This window comes from Stigmatopora nigra, chromosome 17, assembly GCF_051989575.1.
Source record: "Stigmatopora nigra isolate UIUO_SnigA chromosome 17, RoL_Snig_1.1, whole genome shotgun sequence".
Classification (NCBI taxonomy): domain Eukaryota; kingdom Metazoa; phylum Chordata; class Actinopteri; order Syngnathiformes; family Syngnathidae; genus Stigmatopora; species Stigmatopora nigra.
The window spans coordinates 7544970-7563700 of record NC_135524.1 but is presented as its reverse complement, the minus strand read 5'-3'; the positions used below and the strand labels follow the sequence as shown (position 1 = coordinate 7563700).

Sequence of the window (18731 nt, the reverse complement as noted above, 5' to 3'; positions counted from 1 at the left end):
TAGATTATCTTGCTACATTTGTCCATTGTAGAGAGTTGAAATGTTTTATGGCAGCCAGAAACGGCTGTCGAATTCTAATAGACGAATGATTTAATTTCTTCACCTTCTCTAAGTGTGTAAACTAATCTTTTATTTGTTAAAGCTGAAAGCAAAGTTGATGTATGAATCGTTGTTTTTACATGATGTCCCTTTAACGCACCACGTGGCTGATTGGTCAAAAGGTCTTGATGTCATTTACAAATGTCATTTTCGGAAGAATTTCCAGGTGCGCTCCAAACACTTTCTTTTGTCGAGATGGCAAGAATCGGCGAGACGCGATGGCTCTGGCTGCGCTGACCCAATTTAGTTTTAAGGTAGGAAGCCTTTCCACGTCATTTAAATATGACATTTTCGGAAGAATTTCCGCTAACAAGTTTCCAAGTGGACGCACACACGCGCACACACGCACATGCAGACTCATACACGCGTGCATGCATGCACGCACACTCACATATGCAGACGCGTGCATGCATGCATGCACGCACATGCAGACGCGTCCATCTATAAATCACGCTCCTCGAGAATGATGGGTAGTATTGTTACTGATCATGATCATTATTATTGTTGTTGTTGTTATTATTATTATTATCATTGTTATCATTATTACCTCATCTCATTTTCTGAACCGCTTTATCTGCACTACGGTCGCGGGGGGTGCTGGAGCCTATCCCAGCGGACTTTGACCCAGAGGCGGGGGGCACCCTGCATGGGTAGCCAGCCAAACGCAGGGCACAAGAAGACAAACAACCAATTACTCTCACACATAAGGGAAATCATTGTTATTATTATTATTGCTATTAGTATCATCATTATCATTATTGTTGTTGTTATTGATACTAATATTGTCGTTGTTAGTTTGCTAATCTACATCCAGTTGCGTTTTACCCTGCACCCTCCATCCCCAAATATGATCATATTATTCTTATTACTAATAATCGTGAGGGTGACGCACAGACAGGATTTTTGCAGCTGTGCAAAATGTAATCCCACACTCGGATCACGTGGTTTGGATGGGCGAAGGGGGGGTGATCGCGAAGTGGGGGTGGAAATAGTGAGGTGGGGGGATTTGGTCAAATGGGAAAGGCGAGTCTCTTGTTGTGCGACGACCGCCATTACATTGCCGCGCGTGGGGATGGGGGGGGGGTGCATTTACGGGGAGGGGGTTGTCTTTTAGATGTTACGTTGCGCGAGCGTGCGCGCGCAGAACCCGCGACCGCCCCCCCCACACACACACATCCCTCGTTTCTCCGCCCCCGCCCACTCCACACCACCACTTCTTATTTACCAACCTCAATGACATGATCGCACATCGTAAGGACGGCGAATCGGCGTGAGCGCGAGCCTTTTTTTACTCACGCGCGCGCACACAATAAAACGTGCCAGAAATCGCAGCTTTTTTTCTGCGAGAGGACGTGTCGTAATGATAGAAAACTGAAAGGAAGGAAGGATTTTTTTTCTTTTTTTGTGTGTGCTCACAGGCGCACACAAAGCTGCTTGTTCGCTTTCCTGCCGCTGGAGTAAGAATAGTTTGTCTCCTCTTTTTGGACGATCGTGGATTGTGCCCCACTTTTGTCCCCTAAGGAAGGGTCGTGGGGACGCAGGGAAGCGCCGTTTGGGATTGTTTTGTCCCCCCACCTCCTCCTCCTTCTCCTACTCCTCCTCCACCTCCTCCTCCTCATCTGGAAGAGAATCTCCATCGGTTTCCTGAATAGAGAAGCAACAGAGGGATTAAAACATTCCTGGCCGGGTTACATTGTGCGCTGTGCTAAGAAAGACGGCTATAAATAGCCCGATTCTCGTAAACTATCACAAGTGGTGCATGGGATCGTGAAGAATCAGACGCATATATATAAAAAAACACTCCTGTTTGTTTTGGGAGATTTCCCCTACGATTCAATAAGTTTTTTTGGGGTGTGCGTGCGGTCGTTGGTCCGTTTGCCACCATGGATTATTCTTCCGATTATCACTACGACGTTCGTCTCAGGTTGATTTTTTCCAAATGGCGTGGATGTGTCCGCCTGACCTGGATTGGAGTCGTGTTTTGATCCCCCCCTCCTCCTCCGTGTGGATTATTTGTTAATTTGACCATGGGATCATCGCGCACTTCTTCTTAGCTGTGAATCCGCCCCATTATTCGCTCCTCTTATTATCTTCATCGCTTGCGAGGTTTCCTCGCCTTGCTTTTTGTGTGTGTGTGTGTGTAGAGTGGACCCCCACGGGTACGGGACCCCCGTTCCGTATTGGGAACCCTTTGGGGGTGTTGATGTAGGATTCCGACATGCCTAACACTGATGAGGCTAAACTGGGAGCATTATGACGACAACGACGAACTGGGTGGCAAACGGGGCAAGCCTTGAGGACTGCCACTCCAACATCTTCTCACTGGTAGGAACACATCTATTATGTTTTTCTTTATTTAAACAAAGTTGAAGGTTTATTGCATGCATAGGGTAGAGAGTTTGCTTTTAGGCATAAGTAAACAATGGTTTCAGTGGTGCCTTGCATAAACACAAGTTTTTAAATAATACACAAAGCAGTTGAAATGCTCCAAACAAAAATAAACAGATGGATAAATAATTGATAAGCCCTCTTTAAAGTTGTCCCTCCTGAGAAATCCTCTTTATAATTTAAGAAATGATTTTATAAAGCACGTGTAAGGCTTAGTTGAACATGAAGCAAAGAATTTGACACCTGACGTCATGTCTTTTTTTTCCCATTTAAATTATCCTTAAAGGCAAAACAAATGTTTGTATTATAGGACAATTCAACACAAGATATTTTATGTTGTATATTTTATTTTTATCACACAAAACTACAATACAGATAAAAAGATACGAAGAGGTATTTCTTACTAATAATATTTTCATTGTTCTGGTTGTTGAACAGCGCTACATCACACTAACGCTTATTCATATGAATATTTTGCTCACACAGTGGCGGGCGATGAACAAAACTAGACATTTCTTATGCAAATGGCTTTGTTCATTTTCGATATAGTGTAACATACTGAATAGATTCATGCATTGATGGAAAGAAAACATCCTGGAGGTGCCTCTTCCTTTTATATGACCCTCCTCACAGAAATCTATCTGATCTCAGATGCACTTTGAACAGATAGTAAAGCTTAGTTTTGCGGTTCACAAGGTCTTAAAGCAAATGGTTTCATTTTGGATTGATTCTTGACTATTTACCTATTTACACATATTTATAAATGGCATTATTTTACTCACTGGTTTAACTACACTAGGGTTGTCCACATAACACAATATTGACCCACAGCAAATGATGAAAATATCATTGAATATGGCATGCACAAGAAATTAAATTCAGCATAATTTGAATTTATTTTCTTAAAACAGATAGAGATAGTCACTTAAATTAGCTGACAGCATGTTGAAAGAAATGGAGGTCTCTGTTTAACTGCCCGTTTTTGATCAAATGATAAAAATATTGTTGAATATGGCATGGACAAGAAGCTTGAATTTAGGCTACATTGCATTTGGTATTTTAATGACTAAATTAGGTGAGTAATCAAAACCTGACATGTCAAAATAAATGTAAAAAACTGTGAATATAAATAAATACTTTGGAATATACTTTCAGATTGGAAGTCTATAGCCGCCAATGACATTTAATGAGTTAGTACTTAAAACACATTTCTAAATTTTAACCTAATTCCGCTCGTCTATTTCATAAACAAAGTAGAAGGACTTTAAACTAGATCTTGCGTTCTTTGATTTTCTTGAAAGCGGCTTTCGGAGAAAAAAAAAGTGTGAACACCCTTGAACTACATTTAAAAAAAAAAACACCTTGACAAAAATAGCACTAGACACTTTTTAATAATGTCTCCCACCAATTTCACCCACTAAAGATGGCAAAATATTTAAAAACACCAGCTAGACAGCCACGTTACACCACTGTAAAACACATGAATAAACATGTTGTCCAATTAATAATGTAGAAGCACATTTAGCTCCATTGGAAAGGCAAAATATATTCATTATAGTGCCAGATGCTCATCGATTAATTATACTACACTTAAAAAAAGAGTACATAAGGTGAAAAAAACATTTTCATGGCGCGAGAAAACACCTTTAAAATGATCCAGGTGTAGTTGTATCATCTGGTGACAAACACTACACAGGTGAGCACTACATAAGATCTTGTAGAGGGTGAACATCACCCCCTCACCACCTCCATAGCTTCGCCACCCCTTTTAAATAATCGTTTCAGGCCACAATACCATCTCAAATATTTCTCTCGGGCATAATGATTTCCTCATCTTCAATATTGTAATGTGTCAAGCAACACAAACGGCTCACCAGCTCATAAATCAGAGGATCGTGCGAGCTGAAAAGCGGACGAAAGCTTTTTGCTCCTCCTCCTCCTTCTCCTCCTCCTCCTCCCATCAACCTCCCAGATAAAAGCTGATAAAATGTTAATGCCGCCCTCGCGAAGATCGGCCGATAGGAATTTTTGACGGGCGGTGACACGCTTTGAGGTTCAATTCGGTAACTTTGTCAGGAGACGCCTGGCAGGTATGGCAGTTTTGAAGGAAAGAAGCTAACTGTGCTCCTCTATCGTTTGTAAATAAGCCACAAGACGGTCACTTGGCACTGTGCGTTTAGATTTCAGGCCGTCCAAGTATATTGCTTTAGATCAGGGGTTGAGAACCTTTTGGAAAAAGAGAGCTATAAACTGTTCCCAATTTCAAATGTTATACCTTGAGAGCCATACTCACAATTTAAACGTCAAAATAAATGAAAATGTGCATTATTTTTGGCATTTTTCCACTTGTTAAGTACCAAAAGTCTCTGAATTTTTTTGACAACATTGTTACACTGTTGCTAATCACTGAGTTCAATGAGTATCAATGAGAGAGAGAATGGATGCAGAAGATTCTAATAAAAAAACATTAATGTTCAGGACTGGCTCCTTCACCATATTTTAGCTCAGAGCCATATGCACTCATCATAAGAGCCACATGTGGCTCCCGAGCCATAGGTCCCCCTCCTTTAAACAATAGGTGGATTAACTTCCACTCGCGTCCACTAGTTTGCAGCAGTCAGCCGCCATGCTCTGTATTATATCTCCCTCATCTCCCTCATTTTACAAACCACTTTATCCTCATTAGGGTCACGGGAGGTGCTGGAGCCTATCCCAGCTGATTCCTGGCCAGATGCAGGCACAGTCACACTCATACCTAGGGGCAATTTTAGTGTCCATTCAGCCTACCATGCATGTTTTTGGAATGTGGGAAGAAAACGGAGTACCCGGAGGAAACCCACGCAGGCCCAGGGAGAACATGAAAACTCCACACAGGGGGATGTAGCCTGGATTTGAACCCAGAACCCCAGACAGATGGGCTAACCACTCGTTCCATAACTGTATCATAAGTGCGATACATCCTTTCTTTTTCATATTTAGAATCCTGAATTTAAGCAAGTTTGCACTAAAGCTGTTTTTGCACCAATGCATTTTTGCTCTAAAAACTAAGAAAATCATAAAAAAGGTCATATGTTGTTCAAACATAAAACATACACGTTAACTTTAGTGCCACATGAATTTTCAGAAATAATTAAATGTACTTGTATGTCTATTTTGATACCTTTTTTCCCCCAAAGTGACAATTGCAATATTGTCTTAAAGTGTAGTATCGGGATTAAGATTGAATCATGTCCTGACCTGTAAATACGACTCGTTTTGCCAGATATGAGGCAAAACATACCTCTATATAAACCGTGTTTGAAGCATACAAAAATGTTTTTTATGCACACTTGTTTGGTATAAATTCACAATTTCCTCGGGATTGCTTTGCCTCTCTAACACACTATTGTTAAACAATCAGGATGTAAATCAAATTTTGATTGGCGGCCTACTGTCCAATCATTACAAAATGTGGGAACAACCTGCTTGAAATGGTGTGATAATATAAAAATATATATACATAGATGCATATAATACATCAATGTGAAGTACTGTGATTGGCAAGCCACCAATTCACCCTACCTGAGGCCCCTAGTTGGCGAGGGTTAGGCTCTGGCACCCCCTGTAACCCTTGTGAGGATAAGCGGTTCAGAAATTAATAAATGTATTGTAAGTATGTAAGTATTGTGGGTTGTTATCCGCTCTGAGGACAGTTTTTTGTTCCCTGGGGTGATTTCTTTTGTTTGTTGAATCATGAGTTGAGTTTTAAAATTGTGGTCTCAGTATCAAAATTACTACAATAATTTTTTATCTGAGCTTGTTATTCCTTATCAGTGTAACTTTACAACTTGAAAATGCACTATTCTCTCTTTGTAAATTAGTTTATTTATAGGAACATTAGCTTTTTATTATTTTAATAATAACTTTTAAATTTTTGTGCAAATATTAAACGTTTCTTTGGGTAATATTATAGAATATAAGAGTAAAATCGTCAACATTTTGTGTCAAAATAAAGTACACCCTTATACTTTGCAATGTTGTAACTTTTATCTGATAATGTAAAACGTTTATTCCAAAAATATATATTTATATACAATTATTTTCCATAACAGTACGACTTACAATTTTAAAAGTGTAAAACCTGTTCTCAAATAAAATACAGAACATTAATTATGCTTCACCACCTTGAGTAACCATGCATCGAGCACAAACTCTCATCATAATAGTAACGCTTAATACAGTGTCTATCATAACTTTTCATTGAAGATTAGGTTGCAAAATTCCAGTGTAATCTAGATGAGTGATGTGGTGTTTACAGACAAAGGTTACCATGACGACCGTGTTATGAAGCCATTTACGAGACGTTCAACCTTATGCTGTCTCACATGTGTTTGATCTGTGATCATTTCTTCCCCTTTAAAGTTGTACTGCTCTTTGTTTATCTTGAAAACAAGGCAAGATTATTTGTCAACCAACAGCTACTGAACAATAGATTATCCAAGTATTTATTACCTGAACTGTGTATCAATTTTTACCTCGTAATTTGAGCAAGATCGCTTAGGTGAACATAAGTCTTCTTTGAGTGTTCTTCTGGTTTTGATAAGTTCTGATTTTTAGTACGTCATATCACTGTTTTAGTACTTATTTTGTCAAAATAGATAGTGGTTACATTTTTCTAAATTTGTGGATAGTAAAAAGACATTAATATTCTACACAGTGCCATTTTTATTTGCCATCGATGAACCTCAACCAGGGAGCATTAATCATTATAAAAAAAATCCCTATCTGTCCATATTTAAAATACTGTTTGACATATTAAAAAGATATAAACATACCTGCTTAGGGTAAAAGTTTCTCATTTTACATGTTATCTAAACAAGCCTCTAGAATAAGTACAGTAATTGAACCAAAATATGTACTTTTACCACAGCTCTTATCTTTAGTTGCACTCTCAATATATCATATAAGTACTGTTTCCACCAAATATTTTAAAGAGGCCACTTCTTCAAAGTAAACCAATGCATTTTTGACCTAAGTTGGAACAGAAAAGTCTTGGCTAAGCATTCTGACAACCTGTTTTACTGCATTCCTCCATGCCCTAACCTTGTCGCTCATACCGATTTACTGCTTGTAACTGCATCTTGCGTTATTATCATAAAAAAGATGTAAGTAGGGGTAACAAAAGTGCAACGTAGGATTAGATTTGACAACTGTGGCGAGCTGCCCATCAACAGAATAAACGTACATATCACCAAACCATTGTTGAGCAAGGCATTAATTGGTCACAAATGAGTCATATGCAGGACCTGAGTTAGGGGAGGACCGGGTGAGGGGCGGGGGAATGTTTTTTTTTTTTTTTAGCTCTGACACAGAGGCTGAGGGACTGCAGTGGAATCTGTTTTCATTTTAGGAAAGTATTATGACTGATGTGCATTTCCTGACTGCTGGCCTCGGCCCCTGTTTGAGCGGGAGAGTCAGACGGAGGGAGAGCAAATTAAAGAGTGAGGGAGCATAATGAGAGAGGGACGGAAAGGGAGAGAGAACAGTCATCTGGCTGTCGACATGTGTAGCTTATTGTAACAGTGACTCAAGCTAAGAAAAGGCGGAGACTAGAAAAGAAGAGTAACACACAGGAAGCCTCTCTGTACAGTCTCATTGGACTCTAAACTAGGGACACATCTTTTAAGATAACATGTATTTTGCACCCCGCGACCCTGGTGAGAATAAGTGGGAGAGAAAATGAATATATTTTGCATGAGAATAATCTTACAGAACACAAAAGGAAATTGTTTTGAGAAAGTGAGTCAAGTGAGTGAGTTACAAAGTGAATCAATTCTAAAGCTCTTAATTGTACTTACTCATATATTGAATCAATTTTGCTCATAGAAGTGTAAGCAAAAGACTTAAATTGTTCTGGTCAGTTTTTAGGAATAAAGTACAACGCGTAGTAATATGAATAATATTAAAATAATATTGACAAAATAGTGCCTCCATCCTGTCAACTTCCAAGTTGAAGCTTTAAATAATGTAGAGAATAACAATGCTTCTACTATTATTTTGTCAAGACACTTTTTATTTAGTATTTAGTCTTAGAAAAAATATCAATGTATACAAAAAAATTCTAATTGGAAAAATTAAGAAAGGGATTTTTCATTTATGAAGTGAATGCAATTACCACAGAATATTTTACTGTTGTGTGGTTGTGTTTCCTGGTTTGAATATTTTCAGACGATAATGATTTTACGCCATGTTAACTTGGTTACTTCCTTCTTCGACCCATTTTCAACTTCGTATTCCAATCCATTTTTATGGTGCAATCTCATGTTTTTGGGACTTATACAATTTTTTTAATTTTGTATTCCCTGATAAAACCAATAAGAACTGTTCTATCTATCTTGTTTTGATTGAGGCATACACCCTCTGCTGGCTCCTGTACGCTTGTAACGTCATAGTTTTTCAAGAAAGCTGATGTTAACATCACATAAAGGATTTATTTTATACAGTTTCAATAGTTATGGATATTTGTGAGTCTTGATTTTTAGTTTTTTAAGTCTTTGACACGATTCTATCATTTAATTGGTGTGTAAAATTCAGAAATTCAAAATTCACTGTACTAATTTAGTGGCATTTGGCAGAATTTCAAGTTTTGTATAAAAGAAAAAATACCTTATTGACATTTTGTGGGATCTGTATTCAATTTCAAACCATTTTGGGTATATTTAGTTTTTTTGCATGACAATTTTCACCCTGTGAATAGCAGCTGTCACAGTGTCCATTTCTGAAACGAGAGTCAGAAGTTATATGGTATTATCTATATTATATACACTTCACGTGCAAGTGGTGAAACTGTTGTGACTGGTGTCACTCACACCTAGGAAACATTCTTGAAACAGTCATCTTGTAATACTCACGCAAAAACGACGAGGATTGAAAGCACCCGTGTGGCCTCGCAAACATGCAGTATGTATCTCATATTGGAAACACACTAAATCTGCCAGCCACACTTGCACATGCACATAGTATATATGTTTTATGGAAGCAATGGAAGCGGGGATTGAGGGGGTGGGTTGTGAAAACAACCCCGCCAAGGACGCCGGCTTGTGCAAACACAGGTAGAATGCAGACTCTTTAATTAGAGGATGTCTCGTGTCCCCCCTCAACGGGCAAGGAGTGCACCACTGGTAATTAAAGTGTCCTCAAGTGGAGGTCTAATGTGATCAACTAGGAAGCGCTCATTAGCACAAACTGTATTCCAATAGAGATCTCGCCTTCATAATAATGATGTGGCGGTCCGGCCTAGGAAATAAAGTGCTAAGCTATGCAGCTGTGGGAACGCCATTAAGAGGGGTGTCTTGATTTATGGTGGAGGTGGCGCAACGGCTTGTAAGGAGATGCAGGTGATTGGGAGCAGTGCCTTTTTTTTTTTAGCATTTGGGCTGTTTGCAGTCGCCACTTCATCAATAGGAATTTCACGACTAAGCTTGAGCGGTGAAATTTCTGGTCGGCCAGGCTGCACATATGAAGGGTTTATTGCATATGATCATTCGAAAGCCCTTTATTTATCCAATGATATTCGAAGAATCTCAGAGATCCCTTGCGACCGAATTTCCAAGTTTTTCGTGGCACAAACTGACAGTGGATTGAATTCATCATATTCTACAATAAGGAACAGTTGGGAAAATAGTAAATGAAAAAAAAGGAGGGAAGTGAAGGTTTACGGTCAAATCAAACATAAAACCATGAGAATTTCATGTTTATTTTAATCAATTATAATACTCTACACAGTTCTACCTTATGAGCAACTTAATGATAATATAAATAAAAATCAGATTTGTATGGAAATCAGGTTTGAAATTCATGCCCAACATAAATAAATAATAATAATAGCAGCTATCTCCATTTTGTGTTTAAGATGAGAAGAGCAATTTTGGCTCAATTTAAGCTTCTTGTGCAGGCCATAATATTTCTTTTTACATTTGCCGCATTCTATCTACTACATTTACTGCATTCTATCTGATTATTTGAATATGTTGTATAATATTACATCATTTTGATGTAATATTTTACAACTCCAAGTAATAATCAATTGTTTTATTATAATTTTATTGAAGTAGAGGATAGCATGAGTAGAATTTTCATTCATTGAAATGTAGAAAGATGGATTGTGATGTTTTTTTGAGTGAGGAGGCTAGGACCAGAACAAATGTATTCTTGTATTTAAGGTGCTGCTGCTCCATAGTTAGTTATTGCTAATTCATCAAAATGGGTTTAGATTATCTAGATGAATGTAGCATTAATGACTACCATGCAACAGATTCCTAGTATCAGATTGACTCAGTATTTCAAAATGTAAGACAGACAACGTCAATTATCACTAGCGGCAATGATGGATGCTTGAACGTTAACGACAATGTACAATGATCCGATTACGAGAGAACTTCAGATAAGAGGTTAAATACTTCAGGTCATTTGGGATGGCAATGTTCATGTGAGGACGGTGCAATCAAAAGCAGGTGAGGACTGGACAGAGAGAGTAGAGAACAAGTTGAAGATGTTTTTTTTTACCTGAAAAGGAAAAACAACTATAGTAAAGTCGAACAGACTGACAATACAGATACTGTTGTTTAAACATACAAGAAGAAAGTGGACTATGTACCTCTGGGATTCGAGAAACAACCATTCATACTTCAGTTCACGGCAAAATCCACACACAAAGGAAAGACAGATTCGACAAAATGATCAGAAAATAGTATTTCTTCCCATAAATTCAACATTTATTCAGCCAATGTTAGTTTCTCCAACTAAAGCAAGTTGACCTATTTCGCATGTCATGTGATTATACTCAAGAATATGGACAGGATCAATCTAAAACACAAATTTGTATACTTGTGGTCATGTGCCAAGATGTCAAATCTTAGATTGTGAGGCGGAAAGTTCTCAGCTTCGGTAATGTGGCTTCAAATGTCGTAGCACATTAAACTACTACAGTTGTCCACAACAGCTGCTTGGAAGCATGAGCATTGCGAGAGTATGAAGAAAACATGAGAACCGACAGCTATTGATTACAGTCTCAAGCGGTGTAATTTTTCTATGTCTGCTTATCTTGACATCACTTTGTAACTCGATAGAACTTTTCGACTAAACGCTACTTCCACACAACCCAAAATTTGGGACTTTTATGAGACTTACACCAATTAACAGAGGGCCTCATGTGGTACTTTCCATTCACAATGCTAATTAGTATAAACGTTTTATTAACCCAGGGTAGTTTTAAAAACGCAAAGTGAAATTCTCTTTATTTTGTGTTCAGTATTCATGAATAATGCAGTCTTTGTCAAACGTCAGTGCCAGCATACTGCACTTGTATTGTAACTTTGAGTTAATAGTTTTATTGTTATTATTTTTGGCTCACCTGCATCTCCGTGATTTTATGTTTTTACACTACAGCGTGTCTGAGCTGCTGTAGCATGTTGTGAGTGTGTAATGTGGGTGAGGCGGTTGTTGGGAGTAGCACGTTCACACACTTGCACCCCAGCCCCCGACACCCACACACACTAAAAACAAAAAAAAAGGCTGTTCTCACTTGCTTGCTCCTTGTTTTTACATCTCACGTTACATCTCCCAAGGAGGTCATGCTTTCGTTGACGTTTGTTTCTTTATATACGTGGGCAGGATTACATCATGATTTCTTAACTGATTTCCTGGCTGTCATTGGGTGTGGCTCATTACTTTTTGCCATGGAATATAAATGTTCATTTACAGTATGTCCGTCTCACAGTTCTGAGATCGGAGGTTCAATCCCTGGTATGTGCTGGCCTTCAGGTTTAGAGTTTGCATGCTGACTTTGGGTCCTTCGGTTTCCCACCCACACCCCCAAAGAAATACATGTATGCAGGGTGATTGATAATTCCAAACTATAAATAACAAAATAATACAAAAAAAAAACTGCATACCTTGATATGGGTGTTTGCCTACAAGGTTGTTTGTCTCCTTTTGGCCTGTGATTGGCTGGCGACCAATTCAGGGTGTCCCCTGGCCACTGCATGTTGTTGGCTGGGATAGGTTCCAGCACCCCTATAAGTCTTGTGATGATATGTGGCTGAGAAAATGATTAAAATAGAGTTGTAGATCCTAAAAAATATCACTTATTATCATTATAACCCATACAAATACCAAATTTTCACGACTATAAGGCGCACCCTAAATGAATGACACATTTTATTTTTTCCCAAATATAAAGCACACTGGATTATAAGGCGCCCTATCTATTTTGGAGAAAATGTAAGACTTTTAAGTGCGCCTTATAGTCGTGAAAATACGGTAGATGATTGTTTATTCCATCCCTCCAAGTCAAATAAGATTGGACGTTTAGCGGCGTCGATGGCCTAAAATAAACTAGTTCACATGAGATCTAATTACCATGAATGTTACCCACGAAACAAACTGAATTAGAGACCCCTGATCTAAGCAAAGAGCCACCGAGGTGAAGATCAGCTCAAAGACACTCAAAGAAGTGGTGGAATGAGGCTGATAGGAAGGAAACCACCTCTGGCTTCCCAAGTCGGGCAATGGGACTGGACCAATGCATGAGTATTTTGGAGCTTTAGGGCCCGAGTGTGAAATATGTAAGGCCCGCCGTGCCAGCTGTGGTCTATTCTTAGCGCCCGCTGGTGTTGGAGCGTGTGTGTTGGGCGAGAGGATGCTGATTGGGAACGAGGGTATTGGCATGAAGCGACGCTGCCTGGCTCCTGGAAAGTTAGTTTGGCAGACAAGCAAAAGACTGGCAAACAGAGTCCTGGATGGATAGATTAAACACATCATTGTCACACTGCCGCCGCAGCTTCTACTGCCGCTCTTATTTATGATGAATTTAGCGGTTATGTTGCATCAGGGGGATGTTCTTGTTATCTCGGGCAGAGACGCTCCATCTGGCCCAAACACATCTTCACGCATTATTTTGCCTCCGAAAGAATTTTATGCTTTACCTCTGCCAAGTGTTATACTTTCGTCTGCGTGGGGTTATTCCTATGAATTTTTTTTTATGTCTGCACTTTTTATAATAATCTTTCCTCTTACATTTTGGTAAGACGTCACAATTTCAAGTAAATCTATAGCCAAACCTTTAATCATATCAGGAGCTGTAGTGTCCAATCGGAATCAGTACAAATCTGAAACTATATATCGAAAATCCTATTCAACACATTTTTAATCTCAATCCGAGATTTGGATGTGATTTGTTTTGTTTACAGGGACAGTTACAACCGAGTTTCGTTCCTATGCTGGCTACGTAATCCACATTTTTGCGTAAATTGGATTTCACACTGAAGTTGAAATTTATGTCAAACTCCTTGGAGAAAAAAAATCAACACATCAGCATAAAGCATATATGCAACCCATATTAAAGTTTTTTTTTTTTTTTTACTTTGGCCGTCGGCAAAGCACGGTTTGCGTAACCACAAAACTGTATTTGGCAACGAGCAAGGCATTTCCATGTGATGGTTTAACTTTACTGATAGGTACGTATCTCACCCCTTTCTCTGTTCATTTTACGATGTTAAGCTTGGTTTCCATGGAGATTGCTATTCTTTCAGCTGAACATAGAAGACCCAGAGATCTTCTTTGGGCCATCTTGTAAAAAAAAAAAAAACAGGCCGTAAAAGGCAAAGAGCCTCTCAGCTGGTGCACAATCACAGACAAGCCCTACGACCTAGCTAAGCAGAATCTATTGTGCAGGGGACGTAATGGTAGACAAAGAACATGCGTTGCGGCGTCCAAACATAGTAGGTTAAAGACATTGTAAACCGAGGACGCCCTGTATTTCCCCGAAAACATGGCAATGCAATTGGACGACCATGCGCTGGAGTTATTCATATGATTTTATCCGAAACTGTACTCTTGAAACTAATTTTAAGCAGTTTAAAGTCTAGAAGACGGACGCGTAGATTTTCTGTGGTGTAGAAAATGACTAAATTGATTTCAAAAATGCAACAACAGCATTGTATTCTGCCACTGTTTTAGTTTTTTTTTTTTATAAATATACACTAAAACATATACTATACACATAAACACACACACATACCAGCACTGTGTTAAACAGCTGCCGTAAAATATAAAACAGAAATAATTGAAGTGGACCATGTAATAGAAATTTAGTGTTTACCATAGCGGAAGTACTAAACAAGCAAAGAGATGAGCAAAAATGTCCCTTGACACATTCCCTTGCCGTATCAGGATTTTATTTGAACTGAGAAAGATCAACACATCACATTTTTATGTTTGTGCCTTGCTTTACATGCGTGTCCTTCATTTTCATATTCAGTTTTGAAAATATTCCTAATTATTGCATAGAGTATGTATGTTGTGTCAAATCATGTAAATTAGGACATATTCCTACATCACATTCAATCTTTCAAGCCTTGACATTATACAGCCATTTTGAAAAGATGGGATTTATTTGAATTTGTTGGTGTTAAATAACTTATTGCATTACCTTTGGGAAAAGTCAAAAGTCGCATATGCCCTTATACTACTTTTTTTACATGTGGTATTTTCTTGCAATGTTCTTTTTATATTATAAAACACATAATGCAAAGTTTTTTTCATCTTCTTGTGCCCTGCAATTGGCAGGTATAGCCTCTAGAACCCCCTGTGACCCTTGTGTGGATTAGTGGCTCTGAAAAATCATTAATGAATTAGCATAATACACGTTACTGTATTGTTATGTAAATGTTGTTTCTTTTTAATGTCTATTCATACCATTAAGGACTGTGTTGCATTAAGCCATTGAAAAATCAACTTTGTAAAAGTCAGTGGACTTCAGTTTCAATTTTCTCAATTGCCATCGGTTACCTTACAGTGATCAAAATGAAATGCAATTTGTGAAAAAGTTCTGTAACTTCAGGCTCCATAATGTCTAAATAATCCAAAATTCTACTACTTGCGTTCGTTTTAAGCCCAAAACAGAAAAAAAAATGGGTTTCTCTTTTATGCAGCATTGATTTCGCTGGCGACAAATATTCACGCCTCGGTCGAGACATCTTTATCTCAGGGCCGTTGCTTTAATGACGCAAGCCAAAGAAAATGAACTTTATTTAAAGGATACATTCACAAGCTCATAAGTGGCCACATATTTCCTATAACGCAAACAGCTCTGCCGGTATCCCACTTGGCCGTCATCCAGAACCCACTTAGGTTAAAAGGGCTCATTTTAGATCCAATGAACAAGAGAGAAAGCGAGAGAGAGACAACGCAGTGTTGTCTGTTCATCGCTGCAAATTCTAAATGATCATCATGTGCTCATGTTCCACCAAGAGATTATCTGTGACCAATCAGAAGGCTACTTGAGGAGAACAAACACGTGTTTAGACTGTTGATTCCCAATGTTTGTGTTGCATTGATTCTTCCTTGCACCCATCTCAAATTAGACTCATGATTCTCCCTTTTTTAATGGATCTGTGTACAGCTCAATTTCAGCCCTGGCATGCCTCTTGAAGTATTAACTGAGATGAGAAAACAAGATTCTTGTGTGGAAACCAGGGATGTCCAAACTTTTTTTCTCTGAGGGCCGTTCGCAGAAATACCAAAGACTGCAATGGCTAACTTGAAATCCTCCTATTTTCATTAAACAGGGGCTTGAAATTGGGTAGAAAGATTGTTTTTTAACATGAATTGATTATATGCGTTAACTCAGTGGCTGGCGGCAATAGAATTCCAATCCATTTTGAAGAAGGATTGGCAACAACAGTCAGACCCTAGTCAAATTAGATTGCACCTCTGTAGCCTTATGGCAACATTTACCCTGAAAAATGCCCTGTGATTGCCTGGAAACAAATTTAGGGTGTCCCCCGCTTACTGCCCAAAGTTGGCTGGGATGTACTATAGCACCCTCACGAGACCTTGAGGATAATGATACGGAAAATGGATGACTGCTTAAAAGATCTGCAGAACAAAGAGAAAATCTTCAGTGACAGCAAAAACAGAAAATCACAACCAAGATAGCTCATTCTTCATTCATTCATTATCTAAATACTAAAATTCTACACATTTCAACATTTTGTCAGATTTTGATCAGTTAAAAGAGATGCACTGTTGAAGTGATTAGGGCCATCTAATTTTAAAGCTAAAATAAGGCAACAGAACGTAGTACACAAATGCTATTTTCCGAATTGTCAACAAAAACTGGGCAATGGGCCATAGATTGGACACCCCTGATATAAACAATCCACATTACATAAGACCAAGATGAATGTGTGAGCAATATTGCTTTGGGGTAGAGGACTTGTAGTGCTTGCTTCTTGTAGTAAATGGCAGATTAAAGAGGCTGCCCACCATGTGTTGTGAGTCCAAACCTGCTGAGGTTGAGATCCAGCTTAGTTTAGCCAAGTCTACTTCCTGACACAGGACTACTTTTCACGCTTTCTCTGTTGGAGGAAAAAAAGAAAATCAATCCACCAGATTGTGAGTAAAATGAGATATATTTTATACCATTCATGCTCCATTTAGCCAATTTTGGGAGCAATAACAGTATTTGTGACTCGTAGACACTGATGCCCCCACACAGGGCTGATGAGTGAACCACCGCAGGGAATCATTTCTTTCTCAACCAGCCTACCGTGCATGTCTTTGGGATGTGGGAGCAAACCGTATTACCCGGAAAAACCCCACACGTGCCCGGAATTCCGAATAGGAAGGTCGGAACGATCTGGGATTGAACCCATATGAATATATTTTTCTTGTAGCAATATTCGTGTACCTCTGGATAAGTTTGTTGTTTTGTTGCTTTTACATTTATAAAAACAAATAAATATAAATATTATTACAACCTGATTTTTCACAAACACATTTGTCAAAGTGGCGGCCCTGGGGCCAAATATGGCCCGCGGCATCATTTTGTGTGGCCCGGAAAAGCAAATGATGAGTGCCAACTTTCTTTTTTAAGATCAAATTAAAATGAAAAGTATAGTTGTGTATATTAAATTTATTGATTTCACCCTTTTACCTCAATAATTGTCATTTTTAATCCAATTTTTCAGTGTTTTTAGTTCAAAAATCATTTTGTAAAATCTAAAAATATATTTATAAAAAATCTAAAATAAATGTTGATTTAGATCTATAAAAATGAATATTCAGGGCTTTTAATCCAGTTGTTTTAATCCATTTATTAAAAAAAACTAAATATTAGATATTGAGTCTGATTTCGACGACATCTGATAAAAAACAACTCAGCAAAGTCCCAAATGATCTAATATGATTTTATTTACACATTTTTATGAGCAAGCAAAGTAAGTTTGTCACGCTAATCATGTTTGTAAGAAGTTTCATATTGCAATTAGTGTTTTGAATATGTAACAGTATTGTTGTGTGCCATGTAGCTGTTAATTGGTTGCCTGGACCGGTTGAACGCGCTCTCAGCCTTTGTCAAACGGCCAAAAAAGATGAAACGCTAAAGCACAAGAGTATTATGAATATCACCCAGTTGCTAATTAATATGCTCCCCAAAGCAGTCTCTTAAAAAAAAAAAATAATTAAAAGTTGTCCAAGCTAACTAATATTCCACGATCCAAATCTTCTACGTACAAAAATATCAAACAAAAGAACAGAGCTGCTAGTTTTAGAAGCAAAAAAAAAGCAATACAAAAATAGATGGCATTTTTTTTTGTTTTTCATCTTTTCCTTTGTTTGCAAGAGTGAAAAATCCTGCAGCTGTTGTATGTTGCTTAGCAACTGTTTTTGTGCTTCTGTGTCTTCCGTTGCTTTTCTGCAAGTCTTTGTCTTGACTTCATTTTTTTGCACGGCTCGTCACACTTAATTAAGTCACGGACACTAGTGAGGCCGACTGGTTTATTTATTTGCGTTTTAATTATTTAGGCGAAGCTAGAGATGCCCTTTTTTTTAGAGCGTCCTGCCACGCTTTCACGGCAGTTGCCTTTCCTCGCAGCTTCGTTGACGTACTGCGGGCTGCCGCCGCCCGCCCGCCTCTTTGTGTCAGGTGAGGCGCGGCGGAGGTTCGCCTCTGCCGTGATTGGCAGCTCTATCTGTCACTCAGCCCTTGGGACTCTCACTACTCTAATTAGGTCACTTTACTTGCTCACCTCCCTGGGCTGCATGCTATAGCAGCGCGCAGATCAAATGACGCTGACTTGTTTTGCGGGCTTGGGCGGAGGTGACGGCACAAAGCGGGGGAAAAGCATCTGTTTAGCGCCTGTGGCCCCACGGGCCGTTTTGCTTCCAATCCCCCGCTCCCTCTGCACCTGTTTGCCGCTTTT

The 18731-nt window shown here is 38.7% G+C and overlaps 1 protein-coding gene across 5 annotated transcripts in view; it reads left to right on the top strand.

Moving 5' to 3' along the window:
* The first annotated feature begins 258 nt into the window (after positions 1 to 258).
* The window catches only part of LOC144210812 (mediator of RNA polymerase II transcription subunit 13-like), a 77182-nt gene continuing 58709 nt past the window's right edge, over positions 259 to 18731 (top strand). For 4 of the 5 annotated variants that reach the window (XM_077737721.1, XM_077737720.1, XM_077737719.1 and 1 more), the window contains exon 1: positions 1325 to 2424. In XM_077737721.1, the coding sequence (XP_077593847.1) occupies positions 2353 to 2424 (72 nt within the window). In that variant the 5' untranslated portion in view covers positions 1325 to 2352. Of the gene's footprint in view, positions 354 to 1324; positions 2425 to 18731 lie in introns of those variants that run through there. The other variant, XM_077737718.1, reaches the window with a different exon arrangement.